General features: G+C 38.5%; 1 protein-coding gene across 7 annotated transcripts in view; it reads right to left on the reverse strand.

Moving 5' to 3' along the window:
* Window positions 1–26,772, reverse strand: part of LOC122561761 (plexin-B2-like) — a 261,412-nt gene that overhangs the window by 43,541 nt on the left and 191,099 nt on the right. For all 7 annotated transcript variants that reach the window (XM_043713877.1, XM_043713876.1, XM_043713879.1 and 4 more), the window contains 11 exons: window positions 23,324–23,446; window positions 21,798–21,898; window positions 17,806–17,932; window positions 16,486–16,645; window positions 15,357–15,477; window positions 12,281–12,392; window positions 8,299–8,400; window positions 8,123–8,215; window positions 5,820–5,901; window positions 4,057–4,226; window positions 3,531–3,679 (listed from right to left, as the gene is read on the reverse strand). In XM_043713877.1, the coding sequence (XP_043569812.1) occupies window positions 3,531–3,679; window positions 4,057–4,226; window positions 5,820–5,901; window positions 8,123–8,215; window positions 8,299–8,400; window positions 12,281–12,392; window positions 15,357–15,477; window positions 16,486–16,645; window positions 17,806–17,932; window positions 21,798–21,898; window positions 23,324–23,446 (1,340 nt within the window). The remainder of the gene's footprint in view (window positions 1–3,530; window positions 3,680–4,056; window positions 4,227–5,819; window positions 5,902–8,122; window positions 8,216–8,298; window positions 8,401–12,280; window positions 12,393–15,356; window positions 15,478–16,485; window positions 16,646–17,805; window positions 17,933–21,797; window positions 21,899–23,323; window positions 23,447–26,772) is intronic.

A 26,772-nucleotide genomic window follows, 5' to 3' on the forward strand; every position in this document is an offset into this window, starting at 1 on the left:
AGCACTGTGGGAAAACAGACTATCTTTTTTTGCTCTTCCAACATCAATCCAATACCCTCACAGTCATTATCACTGCTACTGTACCCACTTCCCACCAAGGCTCATACTCTATCACTCTTACTATTGCCTGCAACATCCTCCCTCACCGATTCTCACCCAGTCCACCCCTTGATATCACCAACACCTCGTTACTTCTGTGCTGCCTACTCACTCGCTCAGGACACCTCCCACTGGCACCAAAAATAAGAGCTGTACGCCCCACATTCATCTCCTCCAGTATCTGAGCGTCCTATATTCCAGGAGGAAAATAGTCCACCGCAGGGTAGAAAGAGTCAAGCTGGGTGGTGGGCTGCCTAACATTTGGCTCCTCACTCCTACTAAGGATCCTGACTGACTAAGCAGCTGACTGACCATGTCAAAGCCCATGGACTGGTATTGGAAGTTGCCCTTGACTTACTGTCTCGACCGCTTAGTGAAGGTGAACTCCCTTAACTTTACTGAGGCCTATTGACAACCGTGACAAGCTTTTTGCCCATGTATTTGCAGTAAACATCAAGGGAGACAAATAATATTAGTCTGGTCTCTCTGACCGAGGGGACAAAAGGCACAAAGGTAAGACAAGACAATCCAAGGCATCAGGATAGGCTCCAAATGAGTGAGCACTATGACAGCAAGTGCAGTGCTGGAGACGCAGTCTGTTTCAGTCCATGAGTGAGCAGTATCCTCACTGCAGCATTATAGTGATATTTGCTGGTGCAGCTCAAGGTGCCACACTGAATTGCAAATGTGTCCTGCAAATGGATTGGAGATGCACCATGAGGTTTCTTAGAAGCTAGCACGACAAAGGACGATACTCGTAGATGTGGAGTACATGTAGCTAGTGGCCATGGTGTATACCCGATGCTGTTGGTGAGCAGTGTCCAACATGGAGGACCTTTGGAGTAAGTAGTGAACTTAAATACCTGCTCCAGTTTCCGTGTCAAGATCTCTCATAGTGGTTAACAATCTGTAATCCTCTTAATTGGTGAGAAACCTGCCAAGCTACTCGGCAGATGCATAAAAGGTGGAATGGAATGCACGTGACAATGAGATATACCTTGCCTGAAATCTCATCTATTTCTTCCATGAATCATGCTTTAGCCCATGTCGCTCAGTGTTCTATAAGTTTTCACCCATAATGTCTCATATGTTTTTCTGACCCAAAATATTTCACCCACACGTCCCTGCATTGAACTTGATCTGCCAATACCACTAATCTGTGTCCTTTTGAAGTTCTGCACTAACCTCCTCAGAGTTTACAACGGCTAGGCACCGCACACAGGAGTCAACTCTCCAAATTGAACCCACTTGCTCAAACTTCACCAATGTATAGAAAATATAGACAACAAAGAAAAGGCCATACTGGTCAATACAATATATGCATACATGTGGAGCAAAACTGTGTTACATTTATTGGCTTCCTGTGGAACAACATGCAAGGTTCCTCTGCAAAGCTAAGAATGGAAAATGACTTCTGCAGGAATGTAAAATGTCTTTAGTTGAGAACTAATTTAAAAAAGGGGAATATAAAGAAATGTAAACTAATTTCAGTTTCACAACGCCCACTTACTCATTATAAACCAAATGGAGATTTGGTTCGTAATGTTAACTTTATTTTTGGTTTTGGTCCTAATTAGTACACCAGAATAAAATATTGATGTCAAGAACAATGGATTTTGCAGGAGCCACTGAATAATTCAAGTTTATAAGATTTTCATTAATTAATTTGAGGAAATATTTGCATATTATAGTCAGAGTTGCACAGCACGGAAACCGACCTTTCGATCCAACCCATCCATGCCAACCAGATATCCGAAATTAATCTAGTCTCATTTGCCTGCATTTTGTCCATATCCCTCTAAACCCCTCCTATTCATGCACCCACTCAGATATCTTTTAAATGTCGTCATTATACCAGCCTCGACCACCTCCTTTGGCAGCTCATTCCATACACGCACCACCCTCTATATTAAAAGGTTGCCCCTCAAACCTCTTTTATACCTTTCCCCTCTCACCTTCAACCTATGCCTTCTAGTTTTGGATTCTCCTGCCCTTAGGAAAAAGCCCTTGGCTATTCACCCTATTCATGCCCCTTATGATTTTATAAACCTTTATAAAAGTCACCCCTCAGCAAAGAATAGAATTCATCCATTGACAACTGTAGAATAAATATCTCAGAAACTGAGATATTGCTCAAAGCACGTAAATACTTGAAAAATCTACTCAGGTACCAGTGAACTAGAGCCTCATCCTGGCCTTTTGCACACTCCCTGCAACCTCAGTGAAACAGATTATAATTATCTAGCTAAGTAATGATGCTCTCTGAAAGAGCCATGAAACCTTAGTGCTGTTTGTATGGATTTAACAGATTGTTAGAGAATGTTGGAGTGCAAAGGTCATGCCCCTGACAAAAATCTCATTGCCTGGCTCAACACATGAACATCTCTTACATTGGTACTTCACCAGTATTCTGCTGAGTATAATTCAGGCTGGAGTTAGCTAGCATCATAGAACTATATTCTTGCTGCAGATTTATATATGATTACAATTGTGCAACTTTGAGCTAATATTACTTTTTAAAATCATAGACAAGAAACTGCCAACATGGAATTTCACTCTTATATGGACATGAGAAGGAAAAGGAATAAAGAAAGGATCTTTTTATCCTCGATCCATTTATTACATATCTAAGCCACAGTATTGACCAGATGAGGTGTGCAAACTAAGGTATTTATCAGAAACAGATGTCAGAGAACAAGACAATAAAACTCAAAAATAATTTATCTGTGTCACTAAAGTACGTGCACTAAATCACATCTGCACCACCAGGTGATTCATATTCATATTCATGTCAACTGGAACATTATTACTGAAGATATATGTTTCCTAGAATAATCTTGCTTAAGTAAGAATATGCTGTTGAGAAAACCAAAAGAACTGCGGATGTTGTAAGTCAGAAACAAAAACAGAAATTGCATGAAAAGCCCAGCAGGTCTGGCAACGCCTGTGGAGAGAAATCAGAATTAACGTATGGATCCAGTGACCCTTCCTTAGAACTCAGTTCTGAGCTTTGCCAGCAATTTCTGTTGTTGTATGCTGTCAAGATTTTTCGTTTAATAAAACTCAATCATATCAGGCTGTAGAAGATCACTTTTGATAACTAATAAGATCAGAAAATCAATGCAACGTTTTGAAACCAAATTATAGTGTTAATTTGAAATAAAAGCAGAAAATGTTGGGTGTGTTCTGACAGCAGATCTGACAGCATCCACAGAGGGAGAAACAGAATTAATGTTTTAGATCAATTATCTTAAACTGAACACAATAACACCTGCTTCATTCCATAGATGCTACCAGTTTGCTATTTCGAACAGTCTGATTTTAATTTCACTTTTCAACAGCATTGCAGAACTGACTTTTGTAACTTGACTTTTTGATAGGTACATTTTTATTCAGCAGTCATTTGCAGTGCACAATTACATCGGGTGTACCTGACAGAGATGGAATATTGCTCTGTGATTTGATTGCATACAGCATTTCCAACTTTGATTTCTCTGATATCATCAGATGATATTCCAAGGTTTGAGCCGCTGATGGTCAGAAGAATTCCTCCCTCAAGAGGTCCATTTATGGGATCCAACTAAAAGATAGTCATAATTAATAGATTAACTTTATGCATGTGATTTTGCTTTACTTTAAGAACGGATGTAGCTTTACACATCCAGACAATTTAAAATAAAGATTAATAGACATTTCATTAAACATACCCACAGGTTGTTACTTCTAATTTTTAAATGGAGTAATATGTTTCCTCAGTGATTGTGATCATTCTGTAAATTAAGTTACCTATTAAACGTGCCAGAAAAGGTTATATAAAATGTCTGCCTTGATTTTGGACCCATTTATCATTGTGTTTATACCAAAAATTACTATTTCCCACAACAGTCCAAATTAATCATCATAATTTCGAGTCAGTTTCTATAGCAGGGAAAATAAATCTTAATCATCTTTACTTACCTGTGAAATTGTTGGAAATGGACATTGATCAGTTGTATCAATAACATCATGACAGTGACGTTTATAAATGCATCTTTTCAGGGGCTTACACCAAGTGCAATCATATGTTTTGTTAGCAGAGAGACAAAGACTGCAGTCCTTGTGGCTGTACCCACAATTGTAAAGAGTCACTTAAAATAAAAAAAAAGAGTACTTTATATTATAAACTTAGGGTATCTTAGTATGAATGGATGTAAACTCTTCTGGAAGAAATAATCAATTAGTACAGACACTTACAAACAAACAAATTATTAAAGGCACAGAAAATTTGTGAATCAAGTATTACACATTTCTTTATAGTGCAATCCACTACTAACATGCTAACTGAGCGGTTATTCTTTTTGTATGAACATAATTAGTGTCAATAGGCTATTAGGGCAGTAGGGCTTTCTCTCAGGTAAGCCAACAATGTTCCCACTCAATGTCAACATGTGCATGTTTCCAACATGGCTTGTGATTGCACACAGAAATATGATCTAATTATGTCTCATTCAACATGAAATGCAAATTTCAGATGTTCCCAATGACTGGAATCAAGGCATTGACATGAACATAGAACATTAGTAATAATCATATAAAATAAAATGAATCCTAGTGTCAGATCCATAGGCCAGTTATTTTAATAGTTATCCAGTGGGCTTGATTAGAGATCTGAAACTGATTCAAGGATGAAGAAAGATCATTTCTATCCCCTCAAACATTCCTGTTCTCTACTGCATCAGAATGTTTAAACTCTTGCACATTAGCTAACATGATTATCGAATCATATAATCCTTATAGTGCGGGAAGAGGCCAAATGGTTTGCAGAATCCCTAGATTTTCTGTTGAACATACTCATACCCTATAATTGGCATTCTTCTGGATTTTTAAAATTAACTTATGCAATGAGAACATTGCTAGCAAGGCCAGCATTAATTATTCATCCCTCATTGCCCTCAGGAAAGCGGTGAGCCACCTTTTTGAATCACTGTTTCTGTAGTGCACAGATGATGTATGCTGCAACTGTGGGGCAGCAGTACTGAAAGGAGTGAATGTTTAAGGTAACGGAGGGGGTGCCAATCAAGACAGCTGAGTTTCTTGAGCATTGTTAAAACATCTCTCCTTTGACAAGAAGGGAGCATTCTATCACCTCTCTTGTGGACAATGAAATAGGCATCATGTGAGCAAGGAGATTAGTGACCAAGTTTCATATCAAAGATCCTACCTTCACAGACAACTTACTTAAATATTTGTAAATGATCTATAAATTACAACTGAATGCAAACTTCTTCATTCTTTGAATTATTAAACCTTGGGACCTTACTGGATTATAACACAAATATACTCTACGGTATTGGGGCAGTATTAATATCTGCGATCATGAGCTATGAATGAAAGTAATCAGCCAAGCTTCAGATACTTAATCATTGTCTAGTGACACCAACTAAAATTGCAAGCTCAATAGCTAAACAGGATTAGGGCCATTTCCTGTTGTGCAATATTGAATAGCCATTGGAGGTACTTTGCAGGGAGCTAAATCTTGGCAAGTGGTTAATTTCTGCAGGAGAGAAGGGGAAGGAATAAAATTGTCAGAAGTAATTTTCAAAACACTTAGCCTAAGAGATGATGTTTCTTAACAACTTCCTTGCAAATTATACTTTGCTCTTGACTTTATCTTTTCTTTCCCCATTTGACCCACTGTATCCCAGTCTCTTTCTGATCTTGCACAAAACAAAATCACTTACCATCTAATCTGCTATCTATTACTTTATCTTCTGCTTTTACAGCAAAACGTATTATACGGGTTTCATTTTCATCATAGGAAAACTGAAAAGACATTTTACACAGAAGTGAATTTAAAATACACTTGTCAACAAAAGTATTAAATAAAATTTCACATTAGCTCAGCAATTCCTGCTACCTTGGAACTTCTGGGATTTATGGAACAGAATTGTACTAATATGGTTTACAAAATTGTTTGATTCTTAGTGCGATCAACAAAATCTCTGCTAATGGCAGATGTTGTTTGTGCCAATTCTCCTTTTATTTTCAGTGTGGAAATTAAAGGAAGGCAATTAATGAAGAAGGGAAATCAATACACTTAAACTATGGGGTTCTGAGCTGGTTTACATGCTCAGTGAACCGGAGTTGAAACAAGCCATCCTCAATCCCAGGAGGCTGTCTAAGAAGAAGAGCGGGACATTAAAATGACTGGTCCTTTGTCACAAACACATTGCAGATCTCTACACTCATGCAGCTTATTTTAGATATTTCCAAATCAACTTGTTCAGAGATGTTATGACACACTTCTGGAGCAGGTGGGACATGCACTCAGGCCTCCCTGGTTCAGAGGGAGGGACACTACTGCTATGCCACGAGTCCTCCATGAAGTTTATTTTAAAAATATTGAGTTGGTGAGAATCTCCCACCCTCAGAAACACCAATGCAATTTTATGAACAGCCCAGCATCCAAGTACAAAAGGTTGGATCCTACATGCATCATTAAACTGAAGCACTGTAAATCAGCCTTGTGCTAAAGTCCGCAAATACCTCTGAAAGTTAATTTTGTGTTGCTACAAGTGACCAGGGAAACAAAAAGAACATAATCACAGCCTGCTAGATCTAGAAAATGAAGATTCAGCTAGGCCAGCTCAACTATGTCAGGCTTACTGAATCAATCTAATCACTAATACTGCAAATTTCCCACTCCCATTGTTTGATTTAAAATGACTAGAACAAGAACATTTCACATTCAATCCTTTAATATGTCCAGTCGTAATGCACAAACTAAATATTTATCAATGAATGTAATTTGGACTCTCTGGGCAGCTTTCCAAAACACTACAGTTGATGTAAATGTTTTTCATATAACCAGACGCTTATTCAAGGATTAATAACTAATCCCTCTGCTCCTTGAAAAGATCATTGCTGGTATTCAGTGTGTCGTTCCAAGAATGAATGACTGAGCACCCTAAATCAATGCCACTCAAGGGAAGCAATTCAACTACTATACATGCTAATTTCATATGATAAAGAGAGGAATGTTTACCTGAATACATGAAGCAAATAGATAATAATAGTAGAGGAATTCCTATCCTTCTCTCCTATGTCACTACAGTAATTTCTTAAGATGTGGTGAAACAATTTGTTCTCCCATCTGGACAAAGAACAAAATCAGATATGGAGAACTAACTCATCCTGGAGCAATGGCTGAGAAATTGTTCTCATACCTGATCCAATCCTTGACAGAAAATGCAGGGCAAAATGAAGGGCTGCAACCACTGGGTCGGCAGTTACTCATTACATACCTGTTCCTTCTGCTATCATAATAAAATAAATATTTGACTTTGGTTTGTTTAAGGATTACTGGTGAAATGGTGAGATTGTGTAATGCATACTCTGCATTGATTCTGCCAAATGAGACTGTAGGGTCCTGAAACTGGCCCCCGTTTTATTTGACAATTAAACATTTGGAAATAGGCAGCGGACACATCAGACACATCTGTTGGTGACTATGAACTGGCTCCCCACCATGAGAATTATGTTTGCAAAACACAAAACAGACACTAACAAGTTAATCGGCAGCCTTCCAAAATACGTTGGTTAGGTTGCAAAGTAATCTCGCTCCTGTCTCAATAAAATGCTCCCTACCCTTATGAATTGGAAGCTAGAATAAACATTTGTGTCAAAGACACTTCCTCATCAGTAACATTTCTAATTATTGTGTCCTATAAGCAATTTTATTAGAAACATTAATAAATATACCAAATTAAAGGAACAGCATTTTCTATTATAAGTCTTCAAAAGTGAGCAGAAAATTAATTACGTAAATTAGGATTTTAAAATATGAACCTACATTTAACAATGGTTCTAATAATTAAGTGGACAGAAATCAGCAATTGCTTTGTACATAGAACTTCACAAAATGCTAAATGTCAATGAGGATTGCTGCATTTTCATATGACTTGGACCAGTCTGCAAGCTTTTAAAAGTATGCAATGTTATAAAACAGTACAACTGAAGAATTACATCCAATTGAATTACTAACCTTAAAATTTTCACTGAAAAACATATCTGGTGGATCCCTGCTCACACCAAGAATCCTCTCCACTAAGTTGTCAACAATTACTAGCTTCTTTTTCTGTAGTAAGGCAAAAAATAGAAAAAAAATAAAGAATCTGCCTTTTATTTTATGACTAATAAAAACTTTCTTCTTGCACTTACCAGGTAGAAGTTTAAATTCTTCCCATGAAATGAAATATTAGCAGTTGCATTCACCGGAATTAACAGTGGTAATGCATTTTCAAAACGTGGACAGTCTTCTGCCTGGAAAGAGACCAAACAAATTGAGATACACAAAATAAACAGTTTTATATCAAGCAAATTTAAAAGCCGCCCTTCAATGCTATCTACTCTCAACATTCCCACATATTAAAGTAATTGTTTCAATGGAATAAAAATGACTACATAGTGATTTTCTCATTAATGTATCTAAGAAGAAATTGAGAAATAAAAGTCCACATTACACTTCTACTTCCACATACCAGACACAACCATTTCAATAAAGGAACTTAATTGGAATCAAAATTTGAGATTTTTCTTCCTATCGTCAATGAGTCATAGCAAATTTCATAATATTTACACTTTGTTTCTAAGTAGTTTTATCTTGGCCAGTACTTGATCATCTGCATTTATTCATAGCCTTAACTTCAAACCCTATTTCAGTCTTACTAATATGGCCTCAATAATATTTTCTGGGAATGCGCTAGTGGCGCTGAAGTCTGAAGAGAAATTTCTTCTCAACTCAAATTTGCTTAGTCTCTTTAAATACATTCAAAATCTCTTGTCCTACATTCAACATGATTAACTTATTGTAGTTAACTGCAGTAGGCTATTCTTGACTATCCATTTGCTCCATTTTCCACGCTGTTAGATTGGTAGCCTTTTTATCCTTTTATTTTTGATCCTGTGACACAAAAGTTGTCATCTCCCACTTGAACTTTTCAATGATTAAAACTACAGGTTTTTGTGGCAATGTATCCTGACCTTGGTAGTAATTGGCAACAAAGTCTTTGGATCACCCTGAGGTCATGACTGTACAACTGATCAAATTTGCAATATTCCAATACTCAATACGCTTATTGATAAGATTTTGCCCCATAAAAGAACACATTTTAATGTCTGACTGTTATAATTTAGGGTCTGCTGTTGAGGGTGGAAGAATGAGCTACAGACTCCTTTATTTATCTAAGCTATCATGGCTTTAGCAGGAATGCTGCACTGGAAATCAAGCCTCATTACTCCAGGAGTTATCACAGATGTGAATAATGATGACTATCAAAGATAAAATTGATTACCAGGCTCAGCCTGTGGGTCACAATCAAGTACAAACTGCACTGCTACCCATCCTCATGTGAATCATAAATGTGCAATGAAATAGAAAATGGCTGCAACCACATAGGAGTGGGCAGCATAAATGCCTTTTTTTCATGTTTGGGCACATTGGCTCTACTTGCGAGGCTAGTCAAGGACTAGTTGCATTGAGCAGGCACTTACACAGTACCTGTTGAAGTCAACTGTAATCGTAGTTGCCTGTATGTGAAATGCATAGGGTTAGGGTTACCAAATATCCAACTGTGAGGGATACAAGTCCTGGCCACAAGCAATCTTGATTATGTCACTGGTCATTACAGATTGAAGCTAGTCATCTCTGAAGCTAAAGTAATCAGAGGTGATCTTAAAAGTGTAAACTATGCAGCACAATTCACAAAGACAGTTCAAGATATCAGAACTTGCGCAAGGTTAATAGAGATGATTTCTGCACACCTTAAATGGTATGCACTTGTCAACATGCTCTTCTTATATGCAATATTGCCATTCTTGGGGGTTGATATCAGTAATCACAAAACATCCACAATCTCCTACTGTATTTGTGTGTCATGGCTTGTGCTATATATCTCAGAATTGAAGTCCCTTGTCAAGATCCACGTAGAAGCATTCCATGGCCCTCTTTGTCAAATCTCTCCACATCCCACTGTACTAAAGACTAGGCTGAACTGTTATTTAGACATGGTATGAATACTGACAGTTCACATTACTAAAAAAATTGTTCTGTTTCTGATGTTCCCCATGTAGGATCATTGGAACTGCGACCAATGGATCTAGCCACAGCAGGGGTCATTGTTACTGTCGCTGTGCTTCAACAAAGACACAGAGAAATTGAAGAGCAACAGATGCATCAACAATAACCTCCAACAGCTGCTGAACAGTCTCCACATGTAGAGATCACAGCTAGAGATCCCCTCTGAACACAGAGGAGGTACAGAAAACCCAAAGTGTTCAGTCCTCGATATTGTTTTCTCCAAATGAGTGAGACTCATTGTCACTACTCACTTAGGATGTCCCAGGACACCATCACAGAACTCTGCAATTGTTGGAGGGGGACCTGAGCTGAACGGGTGGATGGCCATCAAGGTGACAGCTGCATTAACTTTTTATGCAACTAACTACTCCTAAGAATCTACTGGAGAGCTGTGTTAGATCTCTTAATTCTCAACTCAAATATATTAAAGGTTGTTACAGATGCAATTTGCAACAGTTTAAACTCTGCCATCTTGTTTCTTGATGTTTACTAAGTGCTGCAGTCAAGGCAACACGCTTGTACAACCTGGCTGTCTTCCCCTAGGTTCAGGATGTAATGCATGTGTTTAGGGTGCTTTAAACTGCCATTTCATAGTGCAGCAGACCTCATCAATGTGCATCTTAGAAGACTGTGCTACATAAACTGTCAGCTACATCTTTGAGAGCTCCAATGTCCCTGCTTCATTTCAAAGGTCAGAAGGCTTACAAAGGTGGTTACTGAGAGACATAGGATGCCCTCTGCAACCATAAATGATGACTTCTTAAAGCAACCCTCTGACTGAGGCCAAATGTAAACACAATGCAGCCTATCCTTCAACCTGGCCAATGTAGAACAGATGAAAGAGCTGCTGAAGATAAGGGTCAGTGTGGAGGGGACTGGCAGTACAGTTCAGGCAGAATAAACCTCATAATCCTTATATGCTGTGCTCTGCACAATGAAACACACCATTACCTTCTGCATGATATAGAGCTGCAGCACCAAGCACAATAAGCTAGACAGAACTTAACTGACACTGGGTTTCAATTACAGTATTCAGATTTGACAGCAGTGTATATTTGTTGTTTCACAAATTGCAAGCAGTCCCTAACTGTTCTCAGAAAAAAAATGCAGTTTTTCTTTGTTTTTGTCTTTCATTTTTATTCTGACTGAATTAAGATAAACATTTTCAACTATTTGAAGTCTTTCTAGAATGTGATCTTCCCACATTGAACAATAAGATGACGTTATACCTTGCTGGGCATTAAGAGCAGCATTCCCTTAGATAGGATTCTATGATAAGATGTATAACTTGGTTCTTGTAGCTGCAGTTACAATGACAGTTAATAATGTAAACTAGCAATACATTTACAAATGAGAACTTTAAGAACTTATGTTTGCAATGAAGTGTCACCTGTAGCACCTCTATGCTCTCATAAGCACTTCCTTTTCCTTCCTCTCCCGCTTTGTGCAATGTGAAGACTATTCCTGGTTGGCAATGTTTGGGTTTCAAAAATGGTGCTGCCATTGTGAGGTCTCAGCTGTGGCAAAAACTTCCACCATCGCTGAGCCTTTAATAGCACAAAGTGGAGCACCATACAGTCAGGGTGCATGGCTAATACAGGGAGCTGTGGAGAATTTCTCCCCCAGCATTCCAACTACCCCTAACCCCCATCCCACTATTGCATAAATGCTGCCCTCTCCATACTTCACTTCAGCTCTGATGAAGAGTCATCTAGACTTGAAACATTAGCTTGCTCTCCGTGGATGATGCATGGCCCACTGTGATCAAGGACTTTTTGTTTTCAGTACTGTCACATAACTAATTCTTCAAGGGCTCAAACAATTAAAAGTTAACCCTGGACATCCACTGTTTATATAATTTAACTTCAATACACCAGGAATGCTCAGTTCTGTTACATGGTGCTTCAAACAGGATTTTGAAAATTTTCACTTTATATCCAAGTTCAGCACTGTTCCTCAACATCATTGTGTCTTTAACTGTTACCTAAATAGAAAAACAAGTGTAACATGACATTTTTTTAAAATCTGACTACAGAAAAGTTAAGACAATAAACCAAAAGTTACCATTTTACTTTGAACAAGATTTAACTGATCTCCTTTCCCGTGACCATCTTTGCAAGTGTGTTCTGAAATATCCCAGTGACAGGTCCACTTGCTCCTTACACAGGAGTCACACCTAAACAGTAAATGCACGTACATATGCACAAATTATTACATCTCAACAACTATTATGTTTCTGGTTAGAACAGCAGCTTCTTAATTTGAAGCTTTGAATTATAAGTAAGTAAAAAAGAAACACCTACACAAAAACAAAATATTGCAGATGCTGGAAACCCAAAACAAATATTCCAGAAATATTCAGCAGTTCATGCAACTTAGTGAAGAGAGAAACACAATATTTCAAGCTGATGGCGTTTTATCAGAACTGTGAAAAGTTTGAGCTGCAACAAGTTTTAAGCAAGTACAAGTGATCAGGAAATGGCTATGTAACTACTACATTGTCATTAACACCAAGTTTGCTCAGTATGTTTCTTCAGAGAAAGAAATCTGACATCCTTACCTGATCCAGTATCTGTGTGACTCCAGATCCACAGAAATGGCCTAGTATGTTACTCAGTTGTATGTACAAAGATGGCTCACCACCATCTTTTTGATGTCAATAAAATGGGACTAAATTCTGGCCTCGGTGACACCCACATCCACAGAAACAATTTAAAAATATCAGGGCAACCAATGAAACATTAAGCTATTACATAGCTTTTGGACCTTGAGCAACATTCACTCCCTAATCTGCTCATGCCATCATATTAACTCATTTTCTAATTGGTTTTATCGGCATTGTACTTTAATTTTGTAATCCACTCCGTCTAGTGCTCTCCCATTTGGCTTGAAGAGTTCATCCACTCTTACTTCTATCATTGAGTCACTAACTTCATCTTTTTTATTCATGCATGTGATGCAAGCATTGTGACTTAGACCCATCTTTACTCATAGCTCTAATTATCCTGGAGGTGGTGCTGGTGAGCTCCTTTCCCGAAGTGCTGGAGTATTTAGGTGTAGGGACATCCAAAGAGTGACTTCCAGGATTTTGACACAGCAATGCAGAGGGAGTGGTGACATACTTATCAAGTGAGACAGTAGAAGGTATAGCAATGATAATACCACTGAACATCAAGTGGTGATGATTAGTTTTTCTCTTGTTGGAGATGGTCATTGCTTGGCACTTGTATAGCATGCAAGTTCCTTGCCACTTATGAACCCAAGCCTGGATATTGTCTAGGTCATGTTGCACATGAACACATACTGCTTCTGACGAGCCACGAACACTGAACATTGTGTAATCATCAAGAAATATCCCCACTTCTGACCTCATCATGCAGGAAAGATTATCAATGGCGCACCTGAAGATGGTTGAGTTTACACTCCCCTGAGGAACTCCTCGGCTGAGATCAATGACCTCCAACAACCACCTTCCTTTGTGCTAGTTATGATTCCAAAAAGGAGAGCATTTCCCTAATTCCCATTGCCCCAAGTTTTCCTCTGACTCCTTGCCATACTCTGTTAAATGCCACCTTGTTGTTAAGTACAGACGCACTTGCCTTATCTTTGGAGTTCAACCCTTTTGTCCCATTTTGGAGTTCAAGTTGGGTGGCCATAGGAGAATGCAAACTGATTGTCGGTGAGCAGATTATTCCTGTGCAAATGCCACTTGATAGCACTGTCAATGCTTTAACTTCCATCATTTTTATGATGATTGAAAATAGATTTATAGGGCTGGTATTGGCCGGGATGAATTTGTTCTGCCTTTTAACCCACAGGACATACCCTGGGCAAATTTTTCACATTGTCAGGCAAATTCCAGTGTTGTGGCTATACTAGAACAGCTTAAATAAGTGCATGATTAATTCTAGAGCATGAATCTTAAGTGATTCTGCTGGAATGTTGTCAGGGCCCATAGCCTTTATAGCTGTATTTTGTTGAGTGACAGCCATTCGCTGGCTCATTTCTCAGGGAAGAGTCAACTTGTCCATTGTAAAATTTAAAACAAGCTAGTTATCTGTTAATCATCATTAATAGGTCCATTCTCCACGGCAACACCTCCACCACAGTTCTCTTGCCAACCAATAAGCAGTCTCATTTACTGCAGTATAAATGCTGGTTTTCTCCTTCAACAGATATTCTTGTGAACTATACCGATGAGTGCAAAATGAAAAGCTTCAAAACAATTATGCCTTTTTTCAGTATTATACTACCAAATAACCATTGAGAACTATTATCATGCAATTGTTTTGAGCTGAGGATCTTATTCAGTGCCTCTATTGTGTACTAGCTTTTACCTCCAAGTCTCCCATTTTCTCATGTTCCATTGTCAATTCCCTCTCAAGGTCAGTATTAACTATTCTCCTTCATACTATACTCCCCTTGTTGATACACTTATTTATAAAAGTGTTTAGCTGGTAGATCAAATACAAATAAGAAAAATGCAACTAAGAATGATGGAAGAAGTTTAAGAAACTAAATTCTCATATTTTCATGTGAACTTAGATTTAATTACTTACAGGGTGGAAACAGGCCCTTTGGCACAACAAGTCACCCAGACCCATTTCCCTCTGACTAATGCACCAAATACTATGGGCAATTTAGCATGATCAGTTCACCTGACCTGCACATCTTTAGACTGTGGGAGGAAACCCACGTAGACACGGGGAGAATGTGCAAACTCCACACAGTTGCCCAAGGCTGGAATCAAACCTGGGACCCTGGTGCTGTGAGACAGCAGTGCTAACCACTGAGTCACTGTGCCACCCTTCTGTGAGCTTTCTCCACTTTAGGGCAGTGCTTAGTTGCTCTCTTAGTTGCATGGTCTTACAATGACAACGGAATAATTCAACAAACTAAATGCATTACTAAAGTACTAATATGAGAAAGTACTTACTTACATGATGTTACAGATCAGGATGGTACCCTAAAATACTTGCACTTACTCTTTTTATTTTAAATCTGATTTTACATTTGGATCTACAATATTATATAGACGTTGAGAGAAACATTCCATCAACACACAGATTAAGACAATTCTTTTTTAATAAAATGTCTTAAATAATTTTGTGAATCCGTTACTCAAAGAAAAATTACTTACGGAATATTTGGAGACAGTGTCATGGCTGCTTTACAGTCATAAAATGAGTAGTTGGTCATTGTAAAATCTATTGTTTTTCCACCACTGACAATCTTCAGTTTCACCTCCATATCAAGATAATCTGCACAGAGGAAAATTCACATTGGTATCTTGTCAATACTTCTAAAACAAGATGAACATTTTAAAAAGGAACATGCACATTACATTGTAAAACAATTTGATGTCTTGCATTTTAAAGTGAGGAGACTAATAAATTCATTACATTTGCTATTTTCTGCCCAGCTCAAGATAAAAACCGATTAATATTTCTCTCAAAATCACAACTTTCTAATGCTTTTGGCTCTGAATTTGTCAAATACTCATCTATGAGCATAATTAAGACCAGAACATTCCAATAATAAGTTCAAATAATGGTGATTTAAAAGGAAAAAAGTGTGAAGTCTGGAAAACAAAATCAAAATAGAGAATAGGAAATTGACAGCAAGTGGATTAGAAAAAAGACAGGCCAACAATCTGCTCAAAGTTCTTTTCTTTTTCAGGAGACTTTTCAACATTTTCTGCTTGCTCTTTAATAACAACAGTTCCTTCCACAGTACTGGATGAATAAAAGAAGTATATTTGTGTAACCATTATGTTTTCAACGTATTCTGCTATCATGATATCAATGTTCATTGCATGATTGTATTTTTCTGTAGCATTCAGTTTTACCAAATCCAAATCTGACCACTTCTCTTTGTACCAAATCTCCTAAGTATAAATCTTTTTTCAGTATAAGCTTTCATTGTTCATAAATATGAGGGTTGGTTGTTCCACTATCATAAAAAGGGTTTAGAGAGGCCTACCTAGTAACCAGTTTGCCTCAGTAAAGCAGCACACAATTTTGTCTTGAATTCTGCCCCCAGAAGTCTAACAATGTTCCAAGCATTTCTTTCTTAAGATACAAAAGCTATTTTCTGACAAACAAAAGGAGACTAAAATTTCAAATGATGTTGCACAAAACAAAGTATTTTTTCTTTCACATTAGGTGACATGACAAGCAAGTATAACAAGGAAAGTCAACTTAAAACATTAGCCTGAATTCTATCTTTATTGTAGCCAAAAATCATATAACTTCCATAGGAACACTCACCTTGACCTGGAGGTGTAGCAACTATTTGATGGATAGGTGGAGTGTCACAAACAACAGACCCTGTCAAGTGTGTTGGACGATAACTTTTAAAATTATTAAAAAAACACTCAATGTGGTCTTGTTCTGTTAAAGCAGGAAATGGCTCTATATTCAACTGCACCTGAATAAATGAAAATGAAAACACAAATATGCAAAATAATTTTGTATTATAGATATATAACAAAATTCAAAACAATCAATTCAGAATGTCTTAATCTTTAATGTTATTTTCAAATGATATTAACTTTACGGCACTGTCCAAAATCAAGAACTTGAAAGAAATTAAACCAAATTCTGATGAAGTAAATTAAATAAAATAATCAAGAATTTTGAGGCTTCAGTCCAATAGAATGGTCAGAATAAACTTTGACAGTGCTTTCATAGTTAGGACCCACTTATTAGGATGATTGGCAGAATTATCAGAAAGAATGGAAGCAATTACTGGATCTCAAGTTAGTCATTTTTGGCAGTAATTTAGAAAATCTGGACCAACTCATTGAGAATTTAACATATACATCCACATACCATCCATGGAAACTGAATTACAGAACTAATAAAGTCATACAATCATACAGAATGGAAACAGATCTTTTTATCTAACTCATCCGCGCCAACAAGACATCCCTGTTTGACCTAGTCCCATTTGCCAGCATTTGGCCCATATCCCTCCAAACCCTTTCTATTCAAATATCCATCTATATGCATTTTAAATGTTGCAATTGTACCCAACTCCACCACATCCTCTGTTCCATACACACGCCATCCTTTGCGTGAAAAGGTTGCCCCTTAAGTCCTCTATAAATTTCTACCACTCCCCCATCACCTTAAACCTATGCCCTCTAATTTTGGACTTGCCTCATCCTAGGAAAAGGACCTTGGCTATTCAACCCTATCCACACCCGTCATAATTTTATAAAATCTCTACAGGATCACCCCTCAGTCTCCAATGTTCTAGGGAAAATAGACCCAGCCTATTTAGTGTCTCTATATAACTCAAATCCTTATGTCCTAGCAACATCTTTTAAAATCTTTTCTACACTCTCTCAAGTTTATCATGTTTCCTACAGGAGGGCGAGCAGAATTGTATGCAGTATTCTAAAACAGCCTCACCAATGTCCTGGACAGTCACAGCATGACATTGCACTCCTATATTCAATGTTTGATCAATATCTTTGAAACATTCATTCAACTTTAGAAAGTGATCAATATCTTTGAAACATTCATTCAACTTTAGAAAGTGAAAATTACATTCAATAGAGCATACCATTCAATAGAGCATACCTGGCCAACTGCATTTCGACTCATGTTCTGAGGGTCTGCATGAATCACTGTTGGACATTGTTTGTTCAGACTCCACAACCAATAGTCTTTCTGGGCAGCTTTTGCACAGTGTAACTTCCTGCAGCAACTGATCAGATGGATTAAAGACATCAAATGAATGAGAGTACACTCCAAGAATTTGCCTGGAATTACAAATAGTATTTACCGTGCTGTCCTATAAACTTAGCATCATCTATGTTCTCCACCACATTGAAATCAATACTTGCACTAATTTATTTGTTCAAAGGGTCTTGAAGTTATGGCACTCAGCTCTCCTAATATTTTTACTAACATATTCAGTTTAAAGTCAAAGTTTAGCATTAAACCACTATTTCCAAATTTATCTGCCTTTCTTTTGACCTTTGCATCACAAGTCTTTCTCAAATTGCAAGAAAAAAGACTAGCACCTATCAAACATTTTCCTTCAGAAATACAAGTCATCTTATTTTATTCTATGCAAACATATAGTTCTGGAGATTAAAGGTAATTCTGGAAATCTACAATAAAACAAGAATGGACTGACAACAAACTGTGAAATACAGAATTTCAGTTGCTTTTGAATAATTTACAAGAGTTCCTGCGGTGAGGTGGCAGTGATCCTACCTTTGGTCCAGATGGTTTGGATTCAAGTCACAACTGTCCCAGACATGTGTCAGGACATGTCTGGACAGACTGATTAAAAATATCTACAATTTGAGTCCTAAGAGGAAATTGACATTAGGTCTATTTTTAAAAGTAGAAATGAAAGTACCCTGGTAACCTTCTCCAACAGGCTACATTGGCTCTGCAGCCTCGACCTCAAAATGTAAGCAAGTGCCCTATTCCCCACTCCTCGATATATAAGAGAACACCATTAGCTGTTTGTTGGTTCAAAGAAGAACAATGATGACAACTCAGTTATGTGCTAGGAGAAACTCAGCTCATCATCATCTGCTGTAGAAACAGGAAGGAAAAATCTAACTTTTGAAGGATTTAATTTGTTGCTGCTTTATTTATTTACCCCCTGCCACCAAAGAATGAAATTTGGGATGCAGTACACAGCTTAAAATTAACAATTATTAGCTGAGAACTTGGAAAGAACTTACCCCTTCCCTGATTTTACACAAAATGTGGAAGTGATTCTCAACTGATTTGTTAAGCCTATGATGTCTTTGAAAAGATAAGTGATCCACACACAAAGAAAACCAAAAAGGGCAGACGCTGACAAATAAAATAACCCTTGTTCACGCAAGACAGGTCAAGCGATGGGTGGACAGAGTAGCTGAGTTCATGTTTCAATGTGAATGCTACAAAGGAGTGAGAAGAACACAGCGAGCCAGGCAGAATCAGGTGGTGAAAAGTCGACATATTGGGTGTAACCCTTCTTTAAGACTAGGGGCGGGTATGGGGGGAGCTGCAGATAAAGAGGGTGGCGGGGGCAGGCTGGTGAAGCGGGGATAAGTGAAGACAGGTAGTGGGTACGACCTGGTTGGTCAATGGGAAGAATGAATCCAGTTGGTGACAGGGAGGGGGAGGCGCTGGGAAGGGAGTAGGGGGATGGGAGAGAGGTTATTTGAAATTGGAGGACTCAATGGCGAGTCCTCCGGGCTGTAGGGTGCCCAGGCAGAAGATAAGGTGTTGTTCCTCTGATAGGCGCTGTGGTTTGTTTTGGCAATGGAGGTGGTCAAGGATGGTCATGTTGGAAAGGGAGTGGTTGGGAGAATTGAAACAGGCAGTGACTGGGAGGTCCGGTCAGCCCCCGTGAACCCGGCTATGATGCCCGGTGAGCCGTTCCCTACCACTGCTCTCTGCCACCAATCGGATTCATTTTTCCTATTGACCAATCTATCAATGAAACTCAACCAGTCAGTTTAACACAACGCTTAAACAGACAATCTGCAAAAGAGTTCTGCAGCTCTGTTGCTGAATTAGCTCAAGGTCAACATTTGAGCTAATTTCTATCTGATCTTTTTAACCCCACCCTCCCCCAGTGGATAGCGGTCTCTTCATCTTTTCCCCTAAAAGCTGATTAAGAAGCCTCTAACAAAGGCTTGACAGTCCACTGTGCGTCACAGCTAATGTTCACCCTGTGCTCAGGAAGCACTCTGGGCAGCAATCAGACCTACTGTTGTCAGTCCTAATGGGATCCTAACGTCCGACTGCAATCACCTCATTGTGACTTATCCTCTACCTGTCTCCACTTATTTTCACTTCACACCAACCTGCCCCCGCCACCCCCTTTATCTGCAGCTCCCCCCACACCCAACCCAGTCCTGAAGAAGGGTTGTACCCGAAACATCGACTTCTCCACCTTCTGATGCTGCCTGGCTTGCTGTGTGCTTCTAACCTCCTGTCTGTCTACTTTGGATTCCAGCAACTGTCTCTAATAAAGGAGTATGGGATAGGAGTTTGGATACAGCAAGTAGATATGAAGGCGATTGGTTTTATTGACTGGGTAGATAAAAAATAAAAAGGGAAACTGGTATTAGGCCTCACTGGGAATAGTGCACTGGAAATCAAGGTCCACAATTCCCAGGGTTTTCACAAAAGTTAAAAACGTGATCAAAGTTTGCAAGGTCCTCAGTTTACCTGTTGGATAAATCCAAGTTAACAGATAACACAAAGCAGGTTTTTGTACTTAACAAGGAATATTACTCCTTATCAGTAAATAGATTCTAATCACATGCAAACAATTGTCAAATATCAGCATATAACTATTTGTTAAAGCTCTAATCCTTTTAAAAAATCCCAGCCCCAAACATGCACGCGCACACATACAGTCAAAACTAAATTATGGGTAGGTTGGAAAAAAAAACTTGGGAAAACAGTTAAACAGCATCAATGTGAGATTGATGGAGCATTCTTTTTGTTACTTAAAGTCCTTCAGTTACCTGACGTTTTCCTTCAGGTTCTCTGACTTGTTCACAGGAGCCACAGTGCAAATGGTCCATGAATGATAAAGTTTCTGACTGGCTGGTTAAAAGCAACAGCTGACAGCAACTGGCTGGAGACAATCAATTGGCTTCTTTAGCCATTATGCATTTTGTTGGAAAGATAGAACCTGCCCTTTTAGGAGTCCGAAGTCATGTGCCAGTACTTTTCACATGTACAATTTGTTCAACTACCCAGAAATCCATAGATAGTCAGGCTGATGACCATAGGCGCTCACAACTGGTCAAAATGCCATAAACCATACAGGAACCTGTTACCACCTGAATCTCACTTTCTATACAACCTGGGTACTAGCCTGTTTACAAAACAGTTTCCCTCACTGCTTGACAAAGCTGCAGTGTTAATGCCATTTTCGTGCTTCGGTAACTTGCCTTTTAAAAGTGCAGCAAACCCTTCCACAAATCCATGTGTTTTCTATTTCCATCAACAAAAATAAAGAAAAAAGAAAATAAAAAGATACAGTCTTTATACAGATCAGGGAGGAAGGAAATGCAAGACTGAGGATTTAATAAACTTCATCCACTATCTGATTTCTGTTTCACATCTAAATTGACAGGATAAACAAGAAATAGTGCTTTGGAAGATGATTGGCAATTATAAGAAAGCAAAATAGAAAATGCTGAAAAATGGAATAGGTAATTTCATTGAGGTAAAGCATCAACTTGTGGGAAATGTGGCAATCATTAGATCTTTCCTACACCTGGCAGCTTGAATATAATTTGTTTTAAGAAAGATATATAATGTGAACAGGAATATATGTTCCAGGATTTAGATGGCATTTATAGATCAGAAGTGCAAATTATTAGTTAGAAATTACAGTGAAATAGATACTTTTGTGTTGGCATTTAACCTCCATAGAAGCATTCTCCTACTTCTGCAAGAAATCCATAAGATTTGCATTTAACAGAATCAAGGCTAACTGCTTCCATCATTTCACTGGGAGTCTAATCCAAAAGATTGATAAAGGATCCTAATACTATCTTGAAAGCAACATTCAAAAACTTCCAAAATGCAGAACTTACATTCCTTCTATTACACACCAACCACAATAAGGATCTCTAGATGCAATGCAAGAATCACAACTTTTGTAGCTGTTGCATTCTTCTACTGGCAGACGAGTGATCTGAAATGTAAGTATTCAACAAGAAACAAATGAAATTGTCCACATTCGACAATGCAGAAATTGTTATACAGAACTACCAGTCATTGCAACATCTTTAAACAGCCGTTAATTTTACTTTGCATCAATTTGCACCCAAGTGGTGACTTGGAAAGAATCATGATATTTACACAGTTGCAAGTAAATGTAGGCAGTTTCTCTTCATATTTCATTTAATCCATTGAAAGCAAGATGCAAAGGTGCAGCCTGTGCTAAGAAAACACTACATTACATGCTGTACCGTACTATTCATAAATCATCTGCTCGGAGGTTCATGACATTTAATCTCCCTCATAAGGTGTCAATAACCGAAATCGTTTGGGACATATAGAGTAACCAACCACGGGCTTGAGGAATTCTACTAAAACATTATCATATTAGGGTTCTTCTTTCTGGTAGTGCACTGGGTTTCTTATTTCTCTTGCTAATGGCTTCAGACTGAACACGTCCTGTGTACAGTTTTGGTCTCCTTTTCTGAGGAAGGATGCTCTTGCGCTCGAGTGAGTGCAGCAAAGGCTGATTCTGGGGATGGCGGGACTGATGTAAGAGGAGAGATTAACCAGGTTAGGATTGTTTTCAGTGGAGTTCAGACGAGTGAGGGGGGATTTCATCAACGCTTATGAAGGACTAGACAGGGTAGATGCAGGGAGGACGTTTCAATGGCATGTGCATCCAGAACCAGGGGTCACAGTCTGAGGATTCAGGATGGATGGAGATGAGGAGATATTTCTTCACCCAAAGAGTGATAAGCCTGTGGAATTCATTACCACAGGATGTACTTGATGCCAAAACATTGAATATATTCAAGAGACAGCTAAATATAGCACTTGGGGCAAATGGTATCAAAAGGTATGAGGAGAAAGCAGGATTAGGCTGCTGAGTTGGATGAACAGCCATGATCGTGATGAATGATGGAGTTAGCTCGAAAGGCCGAATGGCCTCCACCTGCTCCTATCTTCTATATTTCCACAACACTAGAAACAGACAGATACCATGATACAATTTTCAGACATTTTTTTTGTTTTTGAAGGGTTGGGGAGTCCAGAACTAGAGGGCATAGGTTTAGGGTGAGAAGGGAAAGATATAAAAGAGACCTAAGGGGCAACCTTTTCACACAGAGGGTGGTACGTGCATGGAATGAGTTACCAGAGGAAGTGGTGGAGGCTGGTACAATTGCAACATTTAAAAGGCATTTGGATGGGTATATGATAGGAAGGGTTTGGAGGGATATGAGCCGGGTGCTGGCAGGTGGGACTAGATTGAGTTGGGATATCTGGTCAGCATGGACGGGTTGGACAGAAGGGTCTGTTTCCATGCTGTACATCTCTATGACTCTATAACAAAAGTGCAGATCAAATAAAAATATTAGAAGATAAAACTACATATTACCTTTCTCTCAGTCATCACGTACAGGAAGTCTCTTTTTGCACTAAAAATAAGGTCACTGTTCACCTTGCTGTTTGGAATTATACGTATAGTCTGATAGTCATCCGTTTCATTGTCTAGAAACACCTATTACATAGTGAACATTTACAAATGGTGTGTAAGAAATTAGTGTATGATAATACTACACACAATTATTTACCATTAATAAAAGGAAATGTCTTAAATTACTGCGTTCTTGTACATATTGCTTTATGACGAGAGAAATATATCTTCTATTAATACAACTTCCTTTTACATATTTTGACAATGTTAATTCTCTCTCCATGTTTATCCTTCAAACTATCTTGTTTATATTTATAAAAACTGACTTCAACTTTCAAATTACTGATCATCTTGAAATTTTTAGCCCAATAAATGATCACTATGTTACATACTTTTGAAATATTATACTCTGAATTATTTGGAGAATTGCCCATTATCAAGCTCCAAACTTTCAACCGAGTGTGTAGACTTCATAATTTAAGCCATTTAGCTTCTCTTCAGGTCACACCAGGTCTTTGTTGCTATTAAACACACCAACTGGCCAAGATATCCAGGTTCAGTTTCTAACTGCTCCAGAGGTGTGTAATAACATTGCCTAACAGATTGATTAGAAAATATCTAGGCTGAGAAATTACTGCAGTGATGTCCAGTGGCTGACATGACTGACCTCAAACAACCACAATCATCTGTGGCAGTGAAAAAGAGTACAATCTATGTGAGCAGAGACTTTGTCTGAATAAGATAAAGGCCGGGTGAGTATAGCTGAGAAATAAACTCTTCACAGCTGTGGGTGAATTGTAGAGAATAAAAGGAGCAGATTGCAGGCCTACTTGTAGTAGGTAACATGATAAGGCACAAGGCCAGGGAAAGATGCTGGTTGGCAGTAAATATTTCTAATCTTTAAAGTAAAAGTAAGTTTGTGTTAGGTCTCTAGTTTGTTTTTGATTCTCTTTTTTTAATAATAGCTTGTTAAGTATAAGATAGATACTGGTGTTCTGTTTCATTAGAAAAAGTACAATAAAGTTAAAAAGCAGACAACCTCGAGTAATTGATGAAAAAATAAATAAAATACAACAGTATTGGCAGGACTGGTGTTGTGCTACTGCTGCAGCATGCCAAGGCATTCCAGATTGAACACATCTGTAGCAACTGTTTGCAGGTTTGAGATGAGGAGTTGAAGTTCAAGCTGATGACAGTGTATCATATCAGGGAGAGGGAAACTTACTTGGTTATTTTGAGACAGTTATAGCACTCCCTTCAGTCTAGGTATTTTAAATATGGTCTGTGATCAGGGACAGGAGGGTGTGACTGCAGGCAGATATGGGGACTCAGGGGTTTGTATTTAAGGGGCTTCAGCCTCTGCAATTGTCCCATAGCTATAAGGTATTTATGCAAACCTTGAGCTATAAGGTTCTTACAAGCTCTAAGGGCTGCCCATATTTAAAAGACACAAAATGGCCGACAAAGGTTAAACAGAATTAAACAGCCTGCTCTAGCATTAAGTGAAACATAATTGTACTTTTCAACAGGACTACTCCAAAGCAAATGGGAGGTCCTACGCAGTCATCTGAGACAGTTTAATAAGACGATGTCTAAGGATAGACACAAGTTCATTAAAATACAAGTGATTGATTCCATTAATGAAAGAATGTTGTCCCATTTGGTGAACAGTACCAGTTAGAACAAGGGGTGTAAATATCAGTCCATGAGGCAGTCAGCCTAACTCATTATGCATTTATGAAAACAACAGCTAAATTTATTTTGTAATAATCAGTCATTTCTTTGAAGTTATTCACAATATTAAGAAATAGGTTCTAGTTGAAGACTCTTCAGATAATCAGAGAGCTAGATTCCAACATAATTATAGATAAACATAAATAACCAAGGTATAATAGAAGCATTAGGGGAAAAATATTTAAACTTAAATATGAAAGTTAATTAGTTTCAGGAAACACTTTCCTTATCTCTAAAAAAGATGTCTACCATGTCCTCAATAAAATAGATTGCTCGCAACTTATTAGCTAAAATGTACAACTAACTTCATTATAGGAATTAATACTCTGAATCTTATAGCAGTTAGTTAGAACCAACTGTCTTTTGTATTTTTATATATATAATGTATATATGGGGCAGTGGAAAACATTAAGAGGAATAACAGAATTCGATGGAGCTAGCACATGGAATATAATAAATACCAGAATTCATGCCATCCTTAGAGATAAGCAAGTCTGAGACAGGACCAAAAGAGTATAACCAGTAAATTTGGAACATGAATAAATAGGATCCATAAAAAGATTTCAAGATCTGGGGATTACAATGTCTGTTAAATACCATGAGATCATGGGAACCGGGCATGTCCATTGGAATTCCCATCATTGATTATGTGTTTCACAAGATTGAATGTACATTATAAGGGGAAGGACACAGTGACCACCTTGTATGTAATTACTGTAACACAAAATATATAAAAATGCTGTATTTCACAGTAAAAAAAATCAGAGTGTGCCATTGATCTCTCTTACCAATCTGAACCATAGATTAATGGAATGATTGGGTTCTCACGTCAAAGCCAGATTCGGGGAAGATCTTTGGCCTCTCCCTGCTTTAATTGGTTGTTCCTTGAAAAAGAATAGATCTGTTTCTTGCCTGCGTCTTGCTTGCCTCTTGAAACTTTGTTGCTGATTGGGGAGCGGGGGTTGGGGGGGGGGGGGGGGGGCGTGCGAAGTTACGCACCAAAACAAGCTATGTGGATAACACTGAGGATTACAAGGAGGATGAGCAAACTGACTATGGCACCCATAAACAGAGAGGTGAATGCCGTTCTCTTCAGCAGTGAATGCAAGTCCTGAAGGCAGTGTTGCTTGCTTGTGCCAGGGTTAAGGATATCTTTTCAGAGCAGGAAAGGAACTTGGAGAGGGAGGGGAGAACTCTATTAACACTGTCCACATTGGTACTAACGACATTGATAGAACTGTGGTTCAGTGGTTAGCACTACTGCCTCACAGCACCAGGGTCCCAGGTTCAATTCCAGCCTCGGGCAACTGTCTGTGTGAATTTTGCACATTCTCCCCATGTCTGCGTGGGTTTCCACCGGGTGCTCCAGTTTTCGCCCACAATCCAAATATGTGCAGGTCAGGTAAATTGGTCATGCTAAATTGCCCATAGTGTTAGGTGCTGGATCAGTGGTGCTGGAAGAGCACAGCAATTCAGGCAGCATCCGGCGAGCAGCAAAATCGACGTTTCGGGCAAATGCCCTTCATCAGAAATAAAGGCAGAGAGCCTGAAGCGTGGAGAGATAAGCTAGAGGAGGGTGGGGCTGGGGAGAAAGTAGCATAGAGTACAATAGGTGAGTGGGGGAGGAGATGAAGGTGATCGGTCACGGAGGAGAGGGTGGAGTGGATAGGTGGAAA

Source organism: Chiloscyllium plagiosum, chromosome 23, assembly GCF_004010195.1.
Source record: "Chiloscyllium plagiosum isolate BGI_BamShark_2017 chromosome 23, ASM401019v2, whole genome shotgun sequence".
In the NCBI taxonomy this organism is placed as follows: Eukaryota; Metazoa; Chordata; class Chondrichthyes; order Orectolobiformes; family Hemiscylliidae; genus Chiloscyllium; species Chiloscyllium plagiosum.